Source organism: Chlorocebus sabaeus, chromosome 13, assembly GCF_047675955.1.
Source record: "Chlorocebus sabaeus isolate Y175 chromosome 13, mChlSab1.0.hap1, whole genome shotgun sequence".
In the NCBI taxonomy this organism is placed as follows: domain Eukaryota; kingdom Metazoa; phylum Chordata; class Mammalia; order Primates; family Cercopithecidae; genus Chlorocebus; species Chlorocebus sabaeus.
In genome coordinates, this window is record NC_132916.1 from 24,887,762 (window position 1) to 24,908,764 (window position 21,003).

The 21,003-nt window shown below is 32.9% G+C and overlaps 1 protein-coding gene across 2 annotated transcripts in view; it reads right to left on the minus strand.

The window, feature by feature from the left end:
• The window catches only part of ASCC3 (activating signal cointegrator 1 complex subunit 3), a 367,582-nt gene that overhangs the window by 130,980 nt on the left and 215,599 nt on the right, over positions 1-21,003 (minus strand). For both annotated transcript variants that reach the window (XM_008007491.3, XM_008007490.3), the window contains exons 17-23: positions 17,393-17,512; positions 8,847-9,011; positions 7,701-7,787; positions 6,680-6,856; positions 3,358-3,583; positions 2,758-2,912; positions 183-281 (exon numbers count right to left, since the gene is read on the minus strand). In XM_008007491.3, the coding sequence (XP_008005682.3) occupies positions 183-281; positions 2,758-2,912; positions 3,358-3,583; positions 6,680-6,856; positions 7,701-7,787; positions 8,847-9,011; positions 17,393-17,512 (1,029 nt within the window). The remainder of the gene's footprint in view (positions 1-182; positions 282-2,757; positions 2,913-3,357; positions 3,584-6,679; positions 6,857-7,700; positions 7,788-8,846; positions 9,012-17,392; positions 17,513-21,003) is intronic.

The window sequence follows — 21,003 nt, forward strand, 5'->3', positions numbered from 1 at the left end:
TTGAATATACCAGTACTATAATATTTAATCACTGTATTCTTTTAAAACTAACAGAAAACTAAAACATAAAATAAAGTTTTAATTGTACTATAAAATTACAGAGAAATAAAAGCAGAAACTGTTAGTATAAATTTTTTTACAATAGCAAAATAATAAGGATATATTCACATATATATACTTACTTGCTTTTTTAGAGCTAGAAAATACTCTGAATGATAAATATGATCATTTGTAGGATCTTCTACCCAAATCCACCAAGGTTCTCCCACTGTCCCATGTACCTAGAAGAAAAATAGTATATCATAACTCAAGTAAGGGATAGCATCCAATCTTCTCACTCTAGAAGCTTTATTGATACATAATTTATATTACAAAGTTTTCTCATTTAAATATTTACAGTATACAGTTAAATAATTTTAAAATATTTCCAAAGTTGTACAATCATCACCATAATCTAGTTTTAGAACATTTTTACCACCTCAAAAAGAAACCTTGTACCCATTAGTAGTCACTACCTTTTCCTTACAGATTTGCCTATTCTGTAAATTTCAATTAAATAAAATCATATAATATGCAGTCTTTTGTGACTGGATTTTTTAATTTACCATGATGGTTTCACAGTTCATCTAAGTTTTAGCATGCATCAATGCTTTCATTCCTTTTTATTGTCTAATAATATTCCATTGGATAGATATACTGTATTTTGTTTTATCCATTTCAATGTCTTTCTCTCTCTCTTACTCTCTCTCTCACTCACTCTTCTTTGCGAAACCCAGTCTTGTTCAGCATGCATCTCTCCCTCATGTGACTCAAGAAAAAGTGACCACATCCTCTGGGATAATTTTGATTGGCATAAGTCAATCAGCTCATGGGATTCCCCTCACAACTGCTGTGGTAAGGCAGAGGCACATGACAAATACTGGCCCAATTAGACAGAAGAAAAGGTCTATGGTCCATGCTCTGGGCTGGAGAAGTGGGGATGTGTTTCCCATGCTCTGTTTAATGCAAACAATAAATCATGAAAACATTTGAGAAGTATCCACAAGTGTTAGCAGAGCAAATGGGTGTAAAGTTCCTGGTCCTTGAATGACATCTTTAAACAGAAGACTCAACCATCATTAGGGCCTATTCTACCTGTGGACCTTTTACTATGAAAGATAATATACTTTAGTCCTTAACTCAGTTTGAGGCAACTTAAGTTTTCCAATCTTGAAGTCAACAGCATTGTGCCTGACAGAGATGACTATTAAAATCATTAAGTACTCTGTCTTACTAATGAGTTAAATCAAACTGCAGATTTATTACAGATACTGGCAGAAGGAGACAGTGTAAGAAATACAAAACTTCCACTCATTTCAAATATAGTCTATTAAAAATAAAATTTCAAGTATGAGCTTATGGGTAATAATAAATTTATATTTATGTGAAACTTTATATCTATAGAAATATTAAATATAATTTTGTATCATCTAGTCCCAATGAAAATTCTGTAAAAAAGATTATTATTATTATAATAACAATATATGTTTATAACTGAGGAAACTAAAGAAATTAAAGATTTAGACACTTTAAGACCAATGTAGAATTAGGTTAAAATCAAGGTTGGGTAATTTTAGAGCATACTGTTAAAATTCATTCACATTAAAGATCTATAAACATCAGGTAATGCAAAAGATACTTAATTAGAACTTTACAATAACATGCGAAATAGGCACTGCTATACTATTAATAGTGATTTACTTGTTTTCCCCCATCGGCTTATTGAAAGTAAGAACTGAGCCTCACTTGCCTTTGTACCTACAATCTCTAACACAGTAACTGGTACAAAAATAGATCTTTAAAAGATATTGATTGAATAAAAAGAGAATCTGGTGTGTATCTTTATATACACAATAATATCTAAGCTATCAATGGAGAAGAAAGAATTAAAACAGAAACAAAAACATGATGGGAATCAAGGATGAATATTTTGAAAAACTATGGTGTTAAATATTCAGAGAAGTAAAGAAAATAACTGAGAAAGATCTATTTATTACGGCAATCCATCAGTCTTTGGAGATCATGGAGGAAGTAGTCTCAGCAGGAAAGAAACAGGTGATCGGGGGAAAATAAAGAATACTTTTCTACAAGTCTAATGTTTCAAAAAAGGAAAGAATATTAATTTAAGAAACATCGAGATTTAAAAATGGCCCTTTTTACCATGAAAAATCTTGAATTTTTTGGAAAGCTAAAATGACAAAGTAGACATGGCAAAAATGAAGATAACATAGAGAAAATAAAAGAAGATAGAACTAATATAGCAAAGTCCCTATGGAGTTGAATCCACTAAACTGTTGTTCATTGTTGAAATTTAGGTTTTCTAAATGTTTTGAAGGAACCTCACTGGTTGACATATTACTAATATACCAAGGTTTTGTTGAGGATGAGAGTAAATATTGCTATAAGTTTTTAAAATTATTATTATTTTTTTGAGACAGAGTCTCGCTCTGTCACCCAGGCTGGAGTGCAGTGGCACGGTCTTGGCTCACAGCAAACTCAGGCCTCCCGGGTTCATGCCATTCTCCTGCCTCAGCCTCCCAAGTAGCTGGGACTACAGGCGCCTACCACCATTCTCGGCTAATTGCTATAATTTTTTACATAAATCCTCAATATATATTCCTTTTAGAGGATTTTCTATATGCCTTAGGAACAGATGTAGTTGAGCCTGTAGTACAGACATTTTTGTTTAACATAGATATAGGCGTTTTCCACTTCTACCTGATCATTCCAAGTGAAATCAGGATAGATGCTGAGTGTCACTCGGAGGACAGTCCTTGTGATGGGCTGAATGGATGCTTCCATCATAACAGAAGGAATCTGATGAACACATTGTTTGACTTTCAGTCCAATATTCACATGATGCAAAATGTGACCTGCAGAAAAATATCACATAGAACAAATGTGTCCAGGCAGAAAAAAGCAATATAATCTGACTTGTAAATGGGATTTCAGAGAAGGTGATTTTATTGCTTGTTTTATGATTTGCTATGTAGATTAGCTGACATTCTTGACCTGGCATGTTTGAATATTCTGTAATAGTTAACTTGAATTAGCAATTCACAGTTTTTAAAGTCAGTATCAAGGTTTCTTTAGCTATTAATAGGGTTCTTAAAATTACGATAGTGTTTAAACTACTATAAACAGACTCACTTGAATATGAAGAGATTTTTGCTTGATTTTAGATAAATGAAAAATATTTATAAATACGGCAAAATTTTTATTTTGATTAATGTGTAAATTCACAATACCTTCTTTTACATCTAGCAACATATTCTATTTGCACAAAACAATACATTCAAACATTTGTTTCCTTCTTACCTATTTCATCTTTCCTCATGTCTTTCAGCTTATCCACAGTAAGTTTTTTTTCTTCTAATCTTGTTAGGATGTGTGGTGGTAGGACTGAAAATTGTCTCAAAGGGCTAGCCCAACCCCAAAGCCTCTTGTCAATGACTTTACTAAGATTCAGGAGCCTGTAGGTCATGGCAGGCCAACGTTTCCTCAGAGCAATTTCAAAAAGAGCACGGACAATTCTAGCTGCATTCTAAAAAATAATAAGAGGAGATTGGTGGTTATACCCAATGTGCTTTTAAATTTGTCAATAAATTTATTATTCAAACTCACTCTGAAAAGAAGTGCAAGTCAAGCTGCATCCTTGAATTGTGGGGCATACCTTTTTGCATATATCCTAATTATTCTTATTATTTCTACATAAGAATAATCCTGTCCTTTATATGTGGATGCTACTTGCTCACTCTCAGAGGAGAAGCCGTATTTCCAAGTTCTTAGAAAGTTCTACCTTCTAAACAGGAACGAAGTAGGAAGAGACAAAAGGCATGCAAAATATTTAGGAGGCTGTTAAGGCATCTGACTATAACAGACAAGGATACCTCTAGATGAATAATGGAATGATTAAATTTACAAGGCTATTTAGAGGATTAAGGAAGACTGGGATTCCAGTCAGGGAAAAAAAATTAATGAGAGAAGGGTGACAAATGAAATACTGATTAATGTAGCTACTTATATGAAAGGGCCATATTATTGGTTTCCTATAAACCAAACAATATGTTAACTTGCTTTACATACATTGCCTCATTTAATTTTTACAAAAACTGCATTTAATTGATATTGATATTATGATTTTATAGATGAATACACTAGGGCTCAAAGAGGTATAAAATTTCACCAAGGTCACACAGCTAATTGGTGTCAGAGCATCTACTCAAAGCCAGGACTAAAGGACTCCAAATATAACTGAGATTCTAGACTCAGTGGTCTGAGGATAACTTCATTAACAGACATATAGAAAGTTATAATGAATGCAGTCTTTTTTCTTCACATTTCTACAGCTAGCTCCCATTTATTTTGCCTCCACTCCTCTATCATTAACTTTGCAGATTGTTTTATTAAAGATTATTTACTAAATGAACTTAAAGATACCTTCCAATATCCAATAACATCTGTATTTGAAAATAAAGAATGTTCAATCTGGTTAAAATTCAAACAAGACATACAAAACCGAAAATATTTCAAATGGCAGACAAACAATCCAGCCTAAAATTATGAGGTCAAAAATGACAGATGAGTTAAGGGCTTTCATTTCACATTTTATATAAGATATGCACTGTCTTTTGACTAATTTGACTGTTTTGTTTCGGTATTAGAAAGTACAAAATGGTAGATAGAAGTATGAGGACAGTTCTGATATCCATTAAAAATGACTGAATGGGTCTTTATAAGGCCCAGAGAATAATAAATAAAATTTTGATTACTGTATCTATCAAATAGGTTTTCCTACCTCATTCCCACTTGTTCTTATAAAAAACTGTCAGGCTAATTTTCCCAACTGTCTTTGAAAGTATGTCATTTTAATATTACTGATCTACAGTTGTCTCCTCAAAGCTAAAAGAAGTAGGAGAAATTCCATATGACAAGATACAAACAGGGCATTTTAATCTAGAATGATATAAATTGGCTGAAAATAATAAGTCTGTAACATGTACAGTCTAGAAAAGTTAAGCATAAGCCTTTAAATAGAATCCTAGAATATTTGAGCTATAGGTTTACCTTAGGGGCTGAGAAGAGAAAGCTTAAAAAATATAGAATAAAATACCATTTTACAGAGTTGAGAGAGTAGTTGTACAATTACTGATAGCTTAAACTTAAAATGTAATAAAATATAATTTATCTGATGCATTCAGGGATGCTAAATCCATAACGGCTATTTAAGAAAAACCAGGGATGCTTTGAGATATCCTTAATCAGAAAATGACTTCCTGGATATCAATCATGAAGAGAATTAAAGTTTTACATTGTAAGCAATTCTTATGTCAGTGTCTGATAATATCTTCATAATCTTGAAGCAAGCAGAAATGTTGCCAGATTATTCATCCAGAACCCAGTAAAACTTTACCTTTTATTTAAATGATTAACTATTTCAATATAAAATATTAGAACATATAAAATACTAGAAAATATAAAATGACATATATTACTTTACAGAAAAACATATAAAACAAAGGATATTAGAAACAATTATTCCTATAGAAGCTATAATGTTTAAAGAATATATAAATATTTTCACTACATCTATACTAACTTTATATAATTTATGAAATCATCACCTGGTATCTTGGTTACACTGATTAAATTACTACATTCATTCAAAATGTTTACTAATATGTCTTGGTTTGTGTTTGTAAATATTCCATGTTGACAGCACTCCTAAGTACTCATGGCTATTAATAATGATTCATTTAACACAAACATTGTTTTCTATATTTAGTCTTTGAACAAAATTACAAATACAACATAACAGCAGAATCATTTCCATATTTAAAATAAAATTAAGTTTTAATTTATTCTTAATTTATAAAAGGAAATACTCAATAAAATAAAATTTAAAAGCCTTGATAGGTAAGTAAGTTTTTTAAAAAAGTATGTCTAGAAGGGAAATTTTTCATTTGAAGGAAAAATAGGGTAAAACATAACCTACTTTACTTCACATGAGGGCTTGAATATTAAAACACAAATATTTGAACATTTTATACTATGGTATTTTTTAAAAGTTATAAATTAAATGAGCTGTAGTTTAGGGAATAATTTTCTTTCTGTCCTCAATTTTTAACTTTCAACAGTAGAGAGGAGAGATAACTTTTGTAAAAACCAGAGACTTATTACACTGAACATATGGTAGGAAATATGTTTACTATGCCTTATTTAATGATTAAAAATATTATTTCTAATATTTGGTAAAAACTAAAAAAGTTCCACAATCTTTTCTTTATGCTTGCAATATTCTTTAACTTTTCTCTTTATAAGTACTTTATATTCTTTTACTTTATAAGTAAAAGAAATGAAATTCATCATTTAAAGTAGAAAAAAATCAGGTATCATTTTAAAACTTTATAAAAACATCAACACCAAAAAAAGCCAAATCAGCCATCAAATCTCATCCCCAGTGTTGTTTTATGAGCATAGATTACATAAAATATTTACAAATTAGCAGAACCAGTTCTAAGTAAAATGGTGGTTTGGTAGCATGTCACAAAGCAATACATTCACAGCATAGCATGAATTAGCACCTTGGTCCTCTAAAGATATTCAAGGAAGAGAAAAGGGAAGGGAATAAGATTCTTACCTGTGCAACATACGCAGAATCTGATATAAGGGAGAAACTGTCCATTTCTCCTCGGCTGATATAAGTTTGAAGTAAGATGTTTATTTTCCCATAACTATTCTCTACACCTCCAGGAGTGGAGAGTTCACAAAAATTGCTTAATAAGGCATCTAACTCCTCTATTTCCTCTTCTCTGACCTAGAAGAATCAATGTATTTATTGGAATTTTGAGGCTGATTTATTTAAATTTTTCACATTGAAATTAAATACACCGCATTTGTAAGAGTTTCCATTTACTATAAAGCAGCACTTTTCTTTCATAGAGTTAAATAACAATAATTTTTCCACAGTTAGCTAAAAAACTGCAATATGAAATGATCTTGAGGCTGATACAATTACATTTTATTATTCATCACCAATATTAAATTTGCCATTGACATATTAAAATTTGATATGCCAAAAAATTAAATCTTCTGACCTCACCATCCTTGAATTGATGAGATTTCACATTTTATTTGACCAGAGTAAAACCTCTGCACAACTGGATTAGGGCAAACTTGAATTATCTTCAAATGCATTCATTATAGTCATATATTTTTATACGGTATAACACATTCATAGCTTAAAGCCGTGAAGTACTATGATTCAAAGTATTAAAGTTTTCACTGTTAATAAGATTAAATATTAATACAGGTACAGAAATACTCATATCTATGGTTTGAATCATACAGGTACTTTTACATTTTCTTCAATGAGCCTTATATTGCAATAAACCAAAATCTTCATACTACACTCTTCAACAGTTTCATTACTGCAAAACCAATTTAAATTATTTGATGTGGAGTACAGAACAAAGAATGATGTTAGGTATGACGTAATATTATAATCTAGGACAGTGGGTCTTATTGATAAATAAAGAACATTGCTGATATTCCAGATGTGATGCGCCATACAGCTTATATGATATTAATTAATGAGAAGCTTTTATAAATGAATGAATGCATACATTGCATTCATTTGATTCAAATTTCAAGAATCTTACCTTAATTTGATCAAATTCTTCTGCTTTGGAGACTATGGCAAAGATATCACCTTCTGTTTTGTGAGCATCAAAGAGTTCATTAAAGGTCTACCAAAGTAAGTGTTATATTTGATTAAAATCAAAACATTTAAAATATTTTAAATTAAAAATGTGACTATAAATTGCAGAGTACAGTTACAATGTCTGGTTACAGTACTTAAAGTCATTGCTTTATAAATATCAACAAATTTATCAAAGACCAAAACAAAAATTCCTAGAACATAATTAGCTATAGAAGATCTTTAGCAGGAAAAAGATGGATGATGAATAAAAGTTAATAAAATTTACATTAGACACCTTTAAAAAGTTCATTAAATTCTGTTTTTTTGCTTATTTTCAGCATGGCCATGTGGAAATCAGCACAGTTCACTAATTCTAAGCTGATCATGTATCAAAAAATTCAGAGATGTATATCTAGAAAATACGTAATCTGAAAATTCTCAAAATATTGCTAGTGAGGACATACAGAAAATCAGAAAACTGAGTTGAAAAAAATCAGTCAAAGGGCACATAGATTGAAGACAAATGCTAAACAAAGGCTAAAGTTCCTGCAAAAGAACTGCAGACAGGTTTAGGATATAGAGTGGTAGCAACACACTAGCAAGTGAACAAATCTTAAAAGTTACTTTGACAAAATGAGTGGATGTGAATAGGTGATCGAAGAATTGAAAAGCTAGAGACGATATGTTGGATTGATCTCAATCAGATCACAGTTCTGAGATAAAATATGTTTAAAGATTTTAAAGAAACCTAAAGTGCTATACAAATAGAAGGTTTATTTGGGGAAAGATGGGGAAAAGTTAGTAAGCACATGAGGTGTTTTCTGAAAATCATTACATGTATAAGCAAATGTGCCTTGACTTTTTAGGCTTTGGTGTGTATATTGCTTAGGATAAACACATTGAATAGGATGACAAGAGGTTTCTGAGTATCTGAAGTTTTTTTTCTTGTCTTTACTGAGGGTATACTGTTGAATTCATATAAGTTAAATGGATTTTGTTATATTATTTGCTTTTATTATTTTGCATTAATAACACATTTTGAAGTCTAGAAAGTATGTGCATATAAAATTAAACATATTTGCATTTGTTCCACTCAGTATAATACCTCAATGGTGTTGTATTTAATATAGTAATGGCTGGCAGTTCTACCCAAATCAGTTGAGGAAAAATATCCAGTTCGCTCCTCAAAACGAATCATCTGAGCTTTGTCTAGTTTTCGTCCAACTTCAATGACCAACTGTTCTCGATGCTTTCTTAATGTTGGGTCAATCTATGGCAAAAATATATAAACAGTTGAATATTTCTTTAGAGAGTAACCATTTGCAAACATATATCTATTTATGGAAATTAAAACTTTTCTTAATGTTTTAGTTAGACTTTTTAATTACAGTTTTTAAAGTACATTTTTCTACATTTAGTGAAAAAATTGAAAATATTTTATGCCATTAAATAAAGGAAGCTTAAAAATTCATTAAAATTATAAATGTGCATATTCTTTTCAGATACCAACATTTTGGAATCTAAAATTCTTATATGATCTTATGATCTTTAAAATCATAAAGATTAAAAATCAAATTTAAAAAACTCAATACTTGTCTTCTTTCTCCAATACAGAGGGGATTTTAAATCATCAAATCATATTCATACTTTATTATCAGTTTTTTTGAGAAATAATAGCAAGAATGCTTTCCGTGTCAAAATCAAGATATATTTAAAACTGCAAAGTTATCCGGCCAGGTGCGGTGGCTCACAACTGTAATCCCAGCACTTTGGGAGGCCAAGGTGGGTGGATCACAAGGTCAGAAGTTTCAGACCAGCCTGACGAATATGAAGAAATCCCATCTCTACTAAAAATACAAAAATTAGCCAGGTACAGGGGTGCGCGCCTGTAATCCCAGCTACTCAGGAGGCTGAGGCAGGAGAATCACTTGAACCCAGGAGGCAGAGGTTGCAGTGAGCCAAGATCACGCCACTGCACTCCAGCCTGGGCAACAGAGTGAGACTCCATCTAAAAAAAATGAATAAATAAAAATGCAAAGTTATCCTTTCAAAGAGATAGTTTTAGTGTTTTAGTAGTTTTAATAACTGTAGATGGGAGAACTCATTCTGCATAAAATAATAATAGAAGTAAAAAGTAAATAAAGTTGACAGTGAATTTTTCTATAGTTTTAAAACTATTAGTTATCTAAAACTTTGTCTAGGCAGAAATAATGTAAGATATTAACAAATATTCTTGTTACTATAGTGTTGTGTATAAATATATGTATGTACACATGCCAATTATTGAGGAACACTGTAGTCATGAGCAGTAAAGTGAAATATGACCTTTAATGGAGTAGGGGGAGTATTAAAACAATCTAGAAATCAATCAATGAGTTAACACTACTACCATTTGTTCTAACTTAGATATTTATGGTAGCTTATTTATGTAAGAAATACAGCTAAAATAAATTTTAAAAATCAGAAAAATGGAGCAAAAGAATATTAGCTGCAGGGAAGTAAGATGGAGTTAAGAATTATATCAGCAAATACAAAAAGTCTTAAATGTTTGCTATGAGTGATAATATATGTATCAGGTTCAACTTATAAAACAATTTTATTAATCACCTATTACTAAACCATTAAAAATATGTTAAATTATTTTATCTATGTTAGTTCATAAGAGTTTCGTGGCCACAAATTTGTATCGAGTAATAACATTAAAACACACAAGTCAAAAAAAAAAAAGGGTCAAGATTCTCTAAAGTATAAAGGTACTATGTATCCAAAAGGTCTTTATACTGGAAAATGATAGGCAAGTGGCTTTTGATTATAACCTAGTACTTTAAAATCAATTGATGTATTTATCTTGTTCCAAATTTTGAGATGGCTTAGTTCATAAAAATAAATTGTTTAGTTTTTCTTTTTCTTTACTCCTTCAAAACACTTTATTTTTATTTTATTTTATTTTATTTTATTTTACTTTATTTTACTATACTTTAAGTTCTAGGGTACATGTGCACAACATGCAGTTTTGTTACATATGTCTACATGTGCCATGTTGGTGTGCTGCACCCATCAACTCGTCAGCACCCATCAATTTGTCATTTACATCAGGTATAACTCCCAATGCCATCCCCAACCCCGCCTCCTCCCCATAACAGGCCCTGGTGTGTGATGTTCCCCTTCCAGAGTCCAAGTGATTTCATTGTTCAATTCCCACCTATGAGTGAGAACATGCGGTGTTTGGTTTTCTGTTCTTGTGATAGTTTGCTAAGAATGATGGTTTCCAGCTGCATCCATGTCCCTACAAAGGACACGAAGTCATCCTTTTTTATGGCTGCATAGTATTCTATGGTGTATATGTGCCACATTTTCTTAATCCAGTCTGTCACTGATGGACATTTGGGTTGGTTCTAAGTCTTTGCTATTGTGAATAGTGCCGCAAGACACATACGTGTGCATGTGTCTTTATAGCAGCATGATTTATAATCCTTTGGGTATATACCCAGTAATGGGATGGCTGGGTCATACGGTGTTTCCAGTTCTAGATCCTTGAGGAATCGCCATACTGTTTTCCGCAATGGTTGAACCAGTTTACAATCCCACCAACAGTGTAAAAGTGTTTCTATTTCTCCACATCCTCTCCATCACCTGTTGTTTCCTGACTTTTTAATGATCGCCATTCTAACTGGTGTGAGATGGTATCTCATTATGGTTTTGATTTGCATTTCTCAAATGGCCAGTGATGATGAGCATTTTTTCATGTGCCTGTTGGCTGTATGCATGTCTTCTTTTGAGAAATATCTGTTCATATCCATTGCCCATTTTTGATGGGGTTGTTTCTTTCTCATAAATTTGTTTGAGTTCTTTGTAGGTTCTGGATATTTGTCAGATTAGTAGATTGCAAAAATTTTCTCCCATTCTGTAGGTTGCCTGTTCACTCTGATGGTAGTTTCTTTTGCTGTGTGGAAGCTCTTTAGTTTAATTAGATCCCATTTGTCAATTGTGGCTTTTGCTGCCATTGCTTTTGGTGTTTTAGACATGAAGTCCTTGCCCATGCCTATATCCTGAATGGTATTACCTAGGTTTTCTTCTAGGGTTTTTATGGTTTTATGTCTAACATTTAAGTCTCTAATCCATCTTGAATTAATTTTCATATAAGGAGTAAGGAAAGGATCCAGTTTCAACTTTCTACCTATGGCTAGCCAATTTTCCCAGCACCATTTATTAAATAGGGAATCCTTTCCCCATTTCTTGTTTTTCTCAGGTTTGTCAAAGATCAGATGGCTGTAGATGTGTGGTACTATTTCTGAGGGCTCTGTTCTGTTCCATTGGTCTATATCTCTGTTTTGGTACCAGCACCATGCTGTTTTGGTTACTGTAGACTTGTAGTATAGTTTGAAGTCAGGTAGCGTGATGCGTCCAGCTTTGTTCTTTTGACTCAGGATTGTCTTGGCAATGCGGACGCTTTTTTGGTTCCATATGAACTTTAAAGAATTTTTTTCCAATTCTGTGAAGAAAGTCATTGGTAGCTTAATGGGAATGGAATTGAATCTATAAACTACCTTGGGCAGTATGGCCATTTTCACAATACTGATTCTTGCTATCCATGAGCATGGTATGTTCTTCCATTTGTTTGTGTCCTCTTTTATTTCACTGAGCAGTGGTTTGTAGTTCTCCTTGAAGAGGTCCTTTACATCCCTTGTAAGTTGGATTCCTAGGTATTTTATTCTCTTTGAAGCAATTGTGAATGGAAGTTCATGCATGATTTGGCTCTCTGTTTGTCTGTTACTGGTGTATAAGAATGCTTGTGATTTTTGCACATTTATTTTGTATCCTGAGAGTTTGCTGAAGTTGCTTATCAGCTTATGGAGATTTGAGGGTGAGATGATGGGGTTTTCTAAATATACAATCATGTCATCTGCAAACAGGGACAATTTGACTTCTTCTTTTCCTAACTGAATACCCTTTATTCCTTTCTCTTGCCTGATTGCTGTAGCCAGAATTCCAACACTATGTTGAACAGGAGTGGTGAGAGAGGGCATCCCTGTCTTGTGCCAGTTTTCAAAGGGAATGCTTCCAGTTTTTGCCCATTCAGTGTGATACTGGCTGTGGGTCGGTCATAAATAGCTCTTACTACTTTGAGATACATTCCATCAATACCGAATTTATTGAGAGTTTTTAGCATGAAGGGTTGTTGAATTTTGTCAAAGGTCATTTCGCATCTATTAAGATAATCATGTGGTTTTTGTCTTTGGTTCTGTTTATATGCTGGATTACGTTTATTGATTTGCGTATGTTGAACCAGCCTTGCATCCCAGGGATGAAGCCGACTTGATCATGGCGGATAAGCTTTTAGATGTGTTGCTGGATTCGGTTTGCCAGTATTTCATTGAGGATTTTTGCATCGATGTTCATCAGGGATATTGGTCTAAAATTCTCTTTTTTCGTTGTGTCTCTGCTAGGCTTTGGTATCAGGATGATGTTAGCCTCCTAAAATGAGTTAAGGGAGGATTCCCTCTTTTTCTATTGATTGGAATAGTTTCAGAAGGAACGGTACTAGATCCTCCTTGTACCTCTGGTAGAATTCGGCTGTGAATTGGTCTGGTCCTGGACTTTTTTTGGTTGGTAGGCTATTAATTATTGCCTCAATTTCAGAGCCTGCTATTGGTCTATTCAGGGATTCAACTTCTTCCTGGTTTAGTCTGGGAGAGTGTAAGTGTCCAGGAAATTACTCATTTCTTCTAGGTTTTCTAGTTTATTTGCGTGGAGGTGTTTATAGTATTCTCTGATGGTAGTTTGTATTTTTGTGGGGTCGGTGGTGATATCCCCTTTATCATTTTTTATCGTGTCTATTTGATTCTTCTCTGTTTTCTTCTTTATTAGTCTTGCTAGTGGTCTATCACTTTTGTTGATCTTTTCAAAAAACCAACTCCTGGATTCATTGATTTTTTGGAGGGTTTTTTGTGTCTCTATCTCCTTCAGTTCTGCTCTGATCTTAGTTATTTCTTGCCTTCTGCTAGCTTTTGAATGTGTTTGCTCTTGCTTCTCTAGTTCTTTTAATTGTGATGTTAGGGTGTCAATTTTAGATCTTTCCTACTTTCTCTTGTGGGCATTTAGTGCTATAAATTTCCCTCTACACACTGCTTTAAATGTGTCCCAGAGATTCTGGTATGTTGTATCTTTGTTCTCATTGCTTTCAAAGAACATCTTTATTTCTGCCTTCATTTCGTTATGTACCCAGTAGTCATTCAGGAGCAGGTTGTTCAGTTTCCATGTAGTTGAGCGGTTTTGATTGAGTTTCTTAGTCCTGAGTTCTAGTTTGATTGCACTGTGGTCTGAGAGACAGTTTGTTATAATTTCTGTTCTTTTACATTTGCTGAAGAGTGCTTTACTTCCAACTATGTGGTCGATTTTGGAATAAGTGCGATGTGGTGCTGAGAAGTATTCTGTTGATTTGGGGTGGAGAGTTCTGTAGATGTCTATTAGGTCCGCTTGGTGCAGAGTTGAGTTCAATTCCTGGGTATTCTTGTTTTTTTCTGTCTCGTTGATCTGTCTAACGTTGACAGTGGGGTGTTGAAGTCTCCCATTATTATTGTATGGGAGTCTAAGTCTCTTTGTAAGTCTCTAAGGACTTGCTTTATGAATCTGGGTGCTCCTGTCTTGGGTGCATATATATTTAGGATAGTTAGCTCTTCCTGTTGAATTGATCCCTTTACCATTATGTAATGGCCTTCTTTGTCTCTTTTGATCTTTGATGGTTTAAAGTCTGTTTTATCAGAGACTAGGATTGCAACCCCTGCTTTTTTTTGTTTTCCATTTGCTTGGTAGATCTTCCTCCATCCCTTTATTTTGAGCCTATGTGTGTTTCTGCATGTGAGATGGGTCTCCTGAATACAGCAAACTGATGGGTCTTGACTCTTTATCCAATTTGCCAGTCTGTGTCTTTTAATTGGACCACTTAGTCCATTTTCATTTAAGGTTAATAGTGTTACGTGTGAACTTGATCCCGTCATTGTGATATTAGCTGGTTATTTTCCTTGTTAGCTGATGCAGTTTCTTCCTAGCATCGATGGTCTTTACATTTTGGCATGTTTTTGTAATGGCTGGTACCGGTTGTTCCTTTCCATGTTTAGTGCTTCCTTCAGAGTCTCTTGTAGGGCAGGCCTGGTGGTGACAAAATCTCTAAGCATTTGCTTGTCTGTAAAGGATTTTATTTCTCCTTCACTGATGAAACTTAGTTTGGCTGGATATGAAATTCTGGGTTGAAAATTCTTTTCTTTAAGAATGTTGAATATTGGCCCCCACTCTTCTAGCTTGTAGAGTTTCTGCCAAGAGATCTGCTGTTAGTCTGATGGGCTTCCCTTTGTGGGTAACTCGACCTTTCTCTCTGGCTGCCCTTAACAGTTTTTCCCTCATTTCAACTTTGGTGAATCTGACAATTATGTGTCTTGGAGTTGCTCTTCTCGAGGAGTATCTTTGTGGCACTCTTCGTGTTTCCTGAATTTGAATGTTGGCCTGCCCTACTAGGTTGGGGAAGTTCTCCTGGATGATATCCTGAAGAGTGTTTTCCAACTTGGTTCCATTTTCCCCTTCACTTTCAGGCACACCAATCAGACGTAGATTTGGTCTTTTCACATAATCCCATACTTCTTGGAGACTTTGTTCATTTCTTTTTCCTTTTTTTTCTCTAGACTTCTCTTCTCGCTTCATTTCATTCATTTGATCTTCAATCATTGATACTCTTTCTTCCAGTTGATCGAGTTGGTTACTGAAGCTTGTGCATTTGTCATGTATTTCTCATGTCACGGTTTTTATCTCTGTCAGTTCGTTTATGGCCTTCTCTGCATTGATTATTCCAGTTATCCATTCTTCCATTCTTTTTTCCAGATTTTTAGTTTCTTTGCACTGGGTACATAGTTCTTCCTTTACCTCTGAGGAGTATAATCGACTGAAGCCTTCTTCTCTCAACTCATCAAAGTCATTCTCGGTCCAGCTTTGATCCATTGCTGGCGATGAGCTGCGTTCCTTTGGAGGGGGAGATGCGCTCTGATTTTTTGAATTTCCATCTTTTCTGCCTTGCTTTTTCCCCCATCTTTGTGGTTTTATCTGCCTTTGGTCTTTGATGATGGTGACGTACTGATGGGGTTTTGGTGTGGGTGTCCTTTCTGTTTGTTAGTTTTCCTTCTAACAGTCTGGACCCTCAGCTGTAGGTCTGTTGGAGATTGTTTGAGGTCCACTCCAGACCCTGTTTGCCTGGGTATCAGCAGCGGAGGCTGCGGAAGACAGAATATTGCTGAACAGCGAGTGCTGCTGTCTGATTCTTGCTCTGGAAGCTTCATCTCAGGGGTGTACCCCACCGTGTGAGATGTGAGATGTCAGTCTACACCTCAGTTGAAAATGCAGAAATCACCCGTCTTCTGTGTCACTTGCGCTGGGAGCTGGAGGTTGGAGCTGTTCCTGTTCAGCCATCTTGCTCCGGGGAGTTCCGAAAGCATTTTAATAGTGCCACTGACTCTCCTCAAAATGCCCACATTCGTGATGAGAATAACTAGTGCCATATTCCTTAAATGTGTAAGTTTACAGGTTATAGTGCAGTTATATTTTATAACAGAGCAATTTGGCTGTAAACATAAACATTCATTTAAAGATTAGCACAAATTTCAACTGAGAAGAAGAAAGGTAGTTGAGTCCCATCTAGAGTAAATCTAAGTATAAAAACCTAGTAACGGCTTCAGATTTAACAGCCTCAGAACTAATTGCTGCTGCTGCTTTTCTTATTTTTCTTCCCCCAAGCCTTAAGTTTCAATTTTCCCATGGTAAAATCTACTGCATAGGGAAAGAAAAAAATAAAAGAAATAAAATTAAAAAAAATTAGCAACTGCTTTGATAACACAATAGGATTTACATAAAAACTAAGTTACAGTAAATTAGGTGAAACTCTAATTTTGAACAAAGTTCAACTTATTTATGAATTTTGACTTAATACTAGTAAATATCCATATGATCATTGTAGAATAATGTTTTCATTAGACAACAACTGTATTTTATCTGCAATTAGGATACATTTACAATATATGAAGCAGAGTTATAAAGGAAAGACAAGATTTCACAGAATCTGTAAGCCATTGTAAAGTTCATAGGAAAAACTGCTATCAAATTCATCTAATTCTTAGTCTATGTATATGAACTTGAGTAGTGGAACTGATTCCAGTCCTCTAACTGTTAAGATAGTAACTCTTTAATGGTATATTTACATTTCAGAATAGGGATTAGAAGAGACTTGATAAGAGGAACAGATTGTATATAACCTAAGCCGATTATCAAATATGGTCTATAAGTTTCCTCATGTCTAATTCATTCTAAAATGAAATTTCTCATAGCTTAAAAAACATACCAAAATATTAATATCAAATAGAAATATACTTGAATACATGGATAATAGTACAAAGATTAATATAAGTATTTGTAGAAAAAGATATTTAAATGTAGCCTGCCTAATAACTACAAGGGCCTATCTAATTTTTTGAAAAATATTAAATCTCTTGTTCTTCTTCTAGGTACCTCTTTTCAGATTAGGGAAGAGCAGCAAACAAATATCTACCCTCATATCATGAAAGAACCAAAAAGAAGCTCTGAACTTTTTTTTTTAATAAATGAATTTTCTACCTGATAAGCCTTGTGACTGATGCCATATGCTAATGGATTTGCTCTCATCCGTACATAAAGATAAGTGTAACTTATCCACTTCACTGCTTCTTCCACATTAGTAACTGTTCCCAGAGCAATCTGCAAATCAAAAATATGACAAAAATTAATGTGTTAAAGTTGAACATAAACATTACATCAAAGATCATTCTGTCAGAGATGAAGTTTTAAAAATATATCATTGTGCATTTTTAAAAAGGTAGGCACAGTGACTGACACAACACTTTGCCAATTAATTAAAATCAGTCCTGCCTCATTTAATTGAAAATGATACATGAAAAATGTTATCTTTCAGAACTGAACTTACTCAATATTATGGCAGATGATTATTTTTCTTTAAAAGGAGTTTAATTCTACATAGCATTAAGGACATTTTTGTTATTTTTTTTTTATTCAGTATACAATTTATTTTAGTTTCATTTTATGTGACTACACTGCTGAAAAATGTAAGTGTTAAGTGCATCAGAATAAAAACAACAAAACATTGTTAATTCTGTTCATTTTTATCCTAATTCTGTATACTGTCATCACAAAAACCACAGAGGGGATATCCTCAGCTTTTACCTCTAAAGATATGCATCTGCAGGACTGTAAGTAAAGAGATGTAATATGAATACAATAAAAAGTTCACTTGTTTTGCACGAAACAAAGCAGATTTTGTTGTGATTTATACATATTAATAATACATACACTTTAACAAACTGATGTACAAGAACAGGGAGTAGTTTTTATTTATCAGTAAACTTAACCTATGGAAAAAATATTCATGCATTTGAACCATAATAAACAGTGGATAACTCTTCAGATTATCTCTTGAAAGAAAATATTATTTTTAATATAGCATTTAATGTAGCTTTGTGATATATTAATTAAATGAAATCAAAGTTTAATAATTTAAAAACACAACAATAGCATATAAGAGCTGTATAACAAAGAAAAAAGAATTATTAGAAGAAGATACTAACAAAGAATTTCAATGAAAAGTTTCTTAGAAATATATTTCCTTAGACAATGGATCTATAGGTCATAATTTTATTTTTACTTAAGGTACTTATTTTACTTTAAAAATTTACCCACGCTGTAAAACTTCACAGTTGTATTTTTTTTCCTGAATTCTTGGCTGAAATTGTTTTTAACCTCTTAATACTTTAATTAAAGGAGAAGAGATGTTCCTGACCTAAATTAGTAATTTTAGGAGAAAAAAAGGAAAAACAAACCCTCTTGATTTAGTCCCAAAATAAAAGAAAGTAAAACCTTCATGTTTAATTCCTACATTATAATTTTTTATTATAATTCTGTATAACTGATTTCATGAAATAAATATGTGGATGGTTAACTGTCTTTAGTTAGTTGAAGATGAGATTTAGTAATGTATAATTTTCATTATGATATTATGATATATTTGTTACTAAAACAGAGAAATGACCAAAAGTTGAAATATAATAAGCGAGAATTCTGTCTACTAACTTTTAAATTTATATTACAAATGGCCAAGCCATCCATAATGTAGGTAAATATATATATTTAGTGTAAACTGTAAGGTTTTCCACCAAAGTAAGAGTAGCAAGAACTAAAATTGAGCCAGTGTGGGAGTTGTGTAACAATTCATGAAGATTTACAACTAAAACAGTTAAACATTTTCTAATCTACTTAGGTAAATAAAACTAGTTTGGTGATATGGCTAAAAATCTGAGAGTTTCTCTCCTTTGTAAATTCATTATTTGACAGACCAAATTGTATTAAACCATAGACATATGACCTATATTCCTGTCATGACTTTATGATGTTACTTTAAAATAATGACCAACATGCCCTTAGAACCTTAGAATATTATTTTAAAGTAACATCCACAACTCCTATGAGTAGAAAAATTTATAAGAGATAAAATAAGCTTGCTATTATTTTCAAAATCAGACAGTGAATTAACATTTAAAAACTACCTATTGCTACCAGTGATATGATTAAAGGAAAGGAAAAAGTATGTAGCAAAGATAGGATCAACTAAAGCAAATCTTGTAAATGTTCACTAAAAAGGACAAGACTACTCAGAAAAAGGAAGGTAAAGGTATGATGCTATACCTTATTTTGAGAGTAATATTTGAATGCCACCTAGTGACAAAAAATAAAAATGTATTTGTAAATATTTGCTGTCACCTAGTGGCTACTTAGCACAGGAAACTTTTATAAAACAGGAATTTTTCCATAGTACGTCTTTGAAATTTATTCACTCATCTCAAAATCATACAGTAAGTCAGTAACAAGCCTGTGCTAAGTAAAGCACAATGGATATGGTAACAAATAGAGTATGCTCCCTGGCCTCAAGAAGTTCCAGGGTCATATGGAGGTGAGACATATGTAACTAACCACCATGACTTATATGAACCCACCATCTATTGTGCCTAGCACATAATACCTATTCAAAATGCTTTTAAAGAAAAACATCTAACATGACATTTCTGAAAGTGGCATTAGTATACAGTGTGATAGTTTTATGTTCTGTTAAGTAAAAGAGAAAAATAAAATCCATACACAAATTTGGTAATTTAGAAATAAGATTCCATATCAGTTCATATCCAACTTTAGTATTTAAGGTAATCTCAATTGTTCATTTGAATATATAATTTAAAAACATGGTTGAAATCATATAAAAACTTAAGCAAATACTATAATCATCGTGAATATGCATGCGTGTGTGTGTGTGTGTATATATATAAGCTAGTAAATACATATAAAAACTATGCTACTCTTCATTATTTATCTAAAATTTCAGTGCTGGCAATAAGTATGAACAGGGCTGAATATCAACAGACTATCAGAAAATGGTAAGTGACTCTATCATTTACCATAAACTACCTTGGCACAGGCATTTCTTAAATTTCCAAAACAAGCCAGTGAGAGTATCTTTATTTACAAGTGAATAGAGTAACAACAGCTTGTCTAGGGCAGAAGATCTGTGTTGGAGAGTAACTGTAGCCAGAATTAGGAAGGTCGTTCAGACTGTAGATGCCTTAAATCCAAGGACAAGGTGTTTACGTAACATTCTACAGAGATGGGATGAACTCTGTATAAAAAAATGTATGTAGTATTTAAGGTGAAAGAAAGATTAACATAGTTTGAAGAACAGACTATAGGGAGCTGGCACAGAGTATGTACTCAGTAATGTCTGATGAATAAATTTTAATCAACCTCAGTATTTCTCTCAGTGTAAAGTTCAGTGACTTTATATATGGATGGGACTTATGACCTTTCAGCATTAGATTTAGTCAGTCTCATTATGCATCGATAAGCAAATGTGCCTCATAACATGTTTGCATTAAAATTATAACAATATAATAATTTCTCCAGTTCTCCTAAAGTAATAGTCAGAATTGATACTCATGACATAAAAGATATTAATGGAGGCAACATTCTTAATCTAGCACGACTCTAACGTTGATTAGTGCAACCGTAGAGTCTTGCAATGATTTGGGGAATCTAAAGACTTAAAAATTCATTACCTAAAGAACAGAGCACATATTCATTTTATAAACCATTTTCACACTTGATTTCCACAGATAGTCAAATTTAATTTA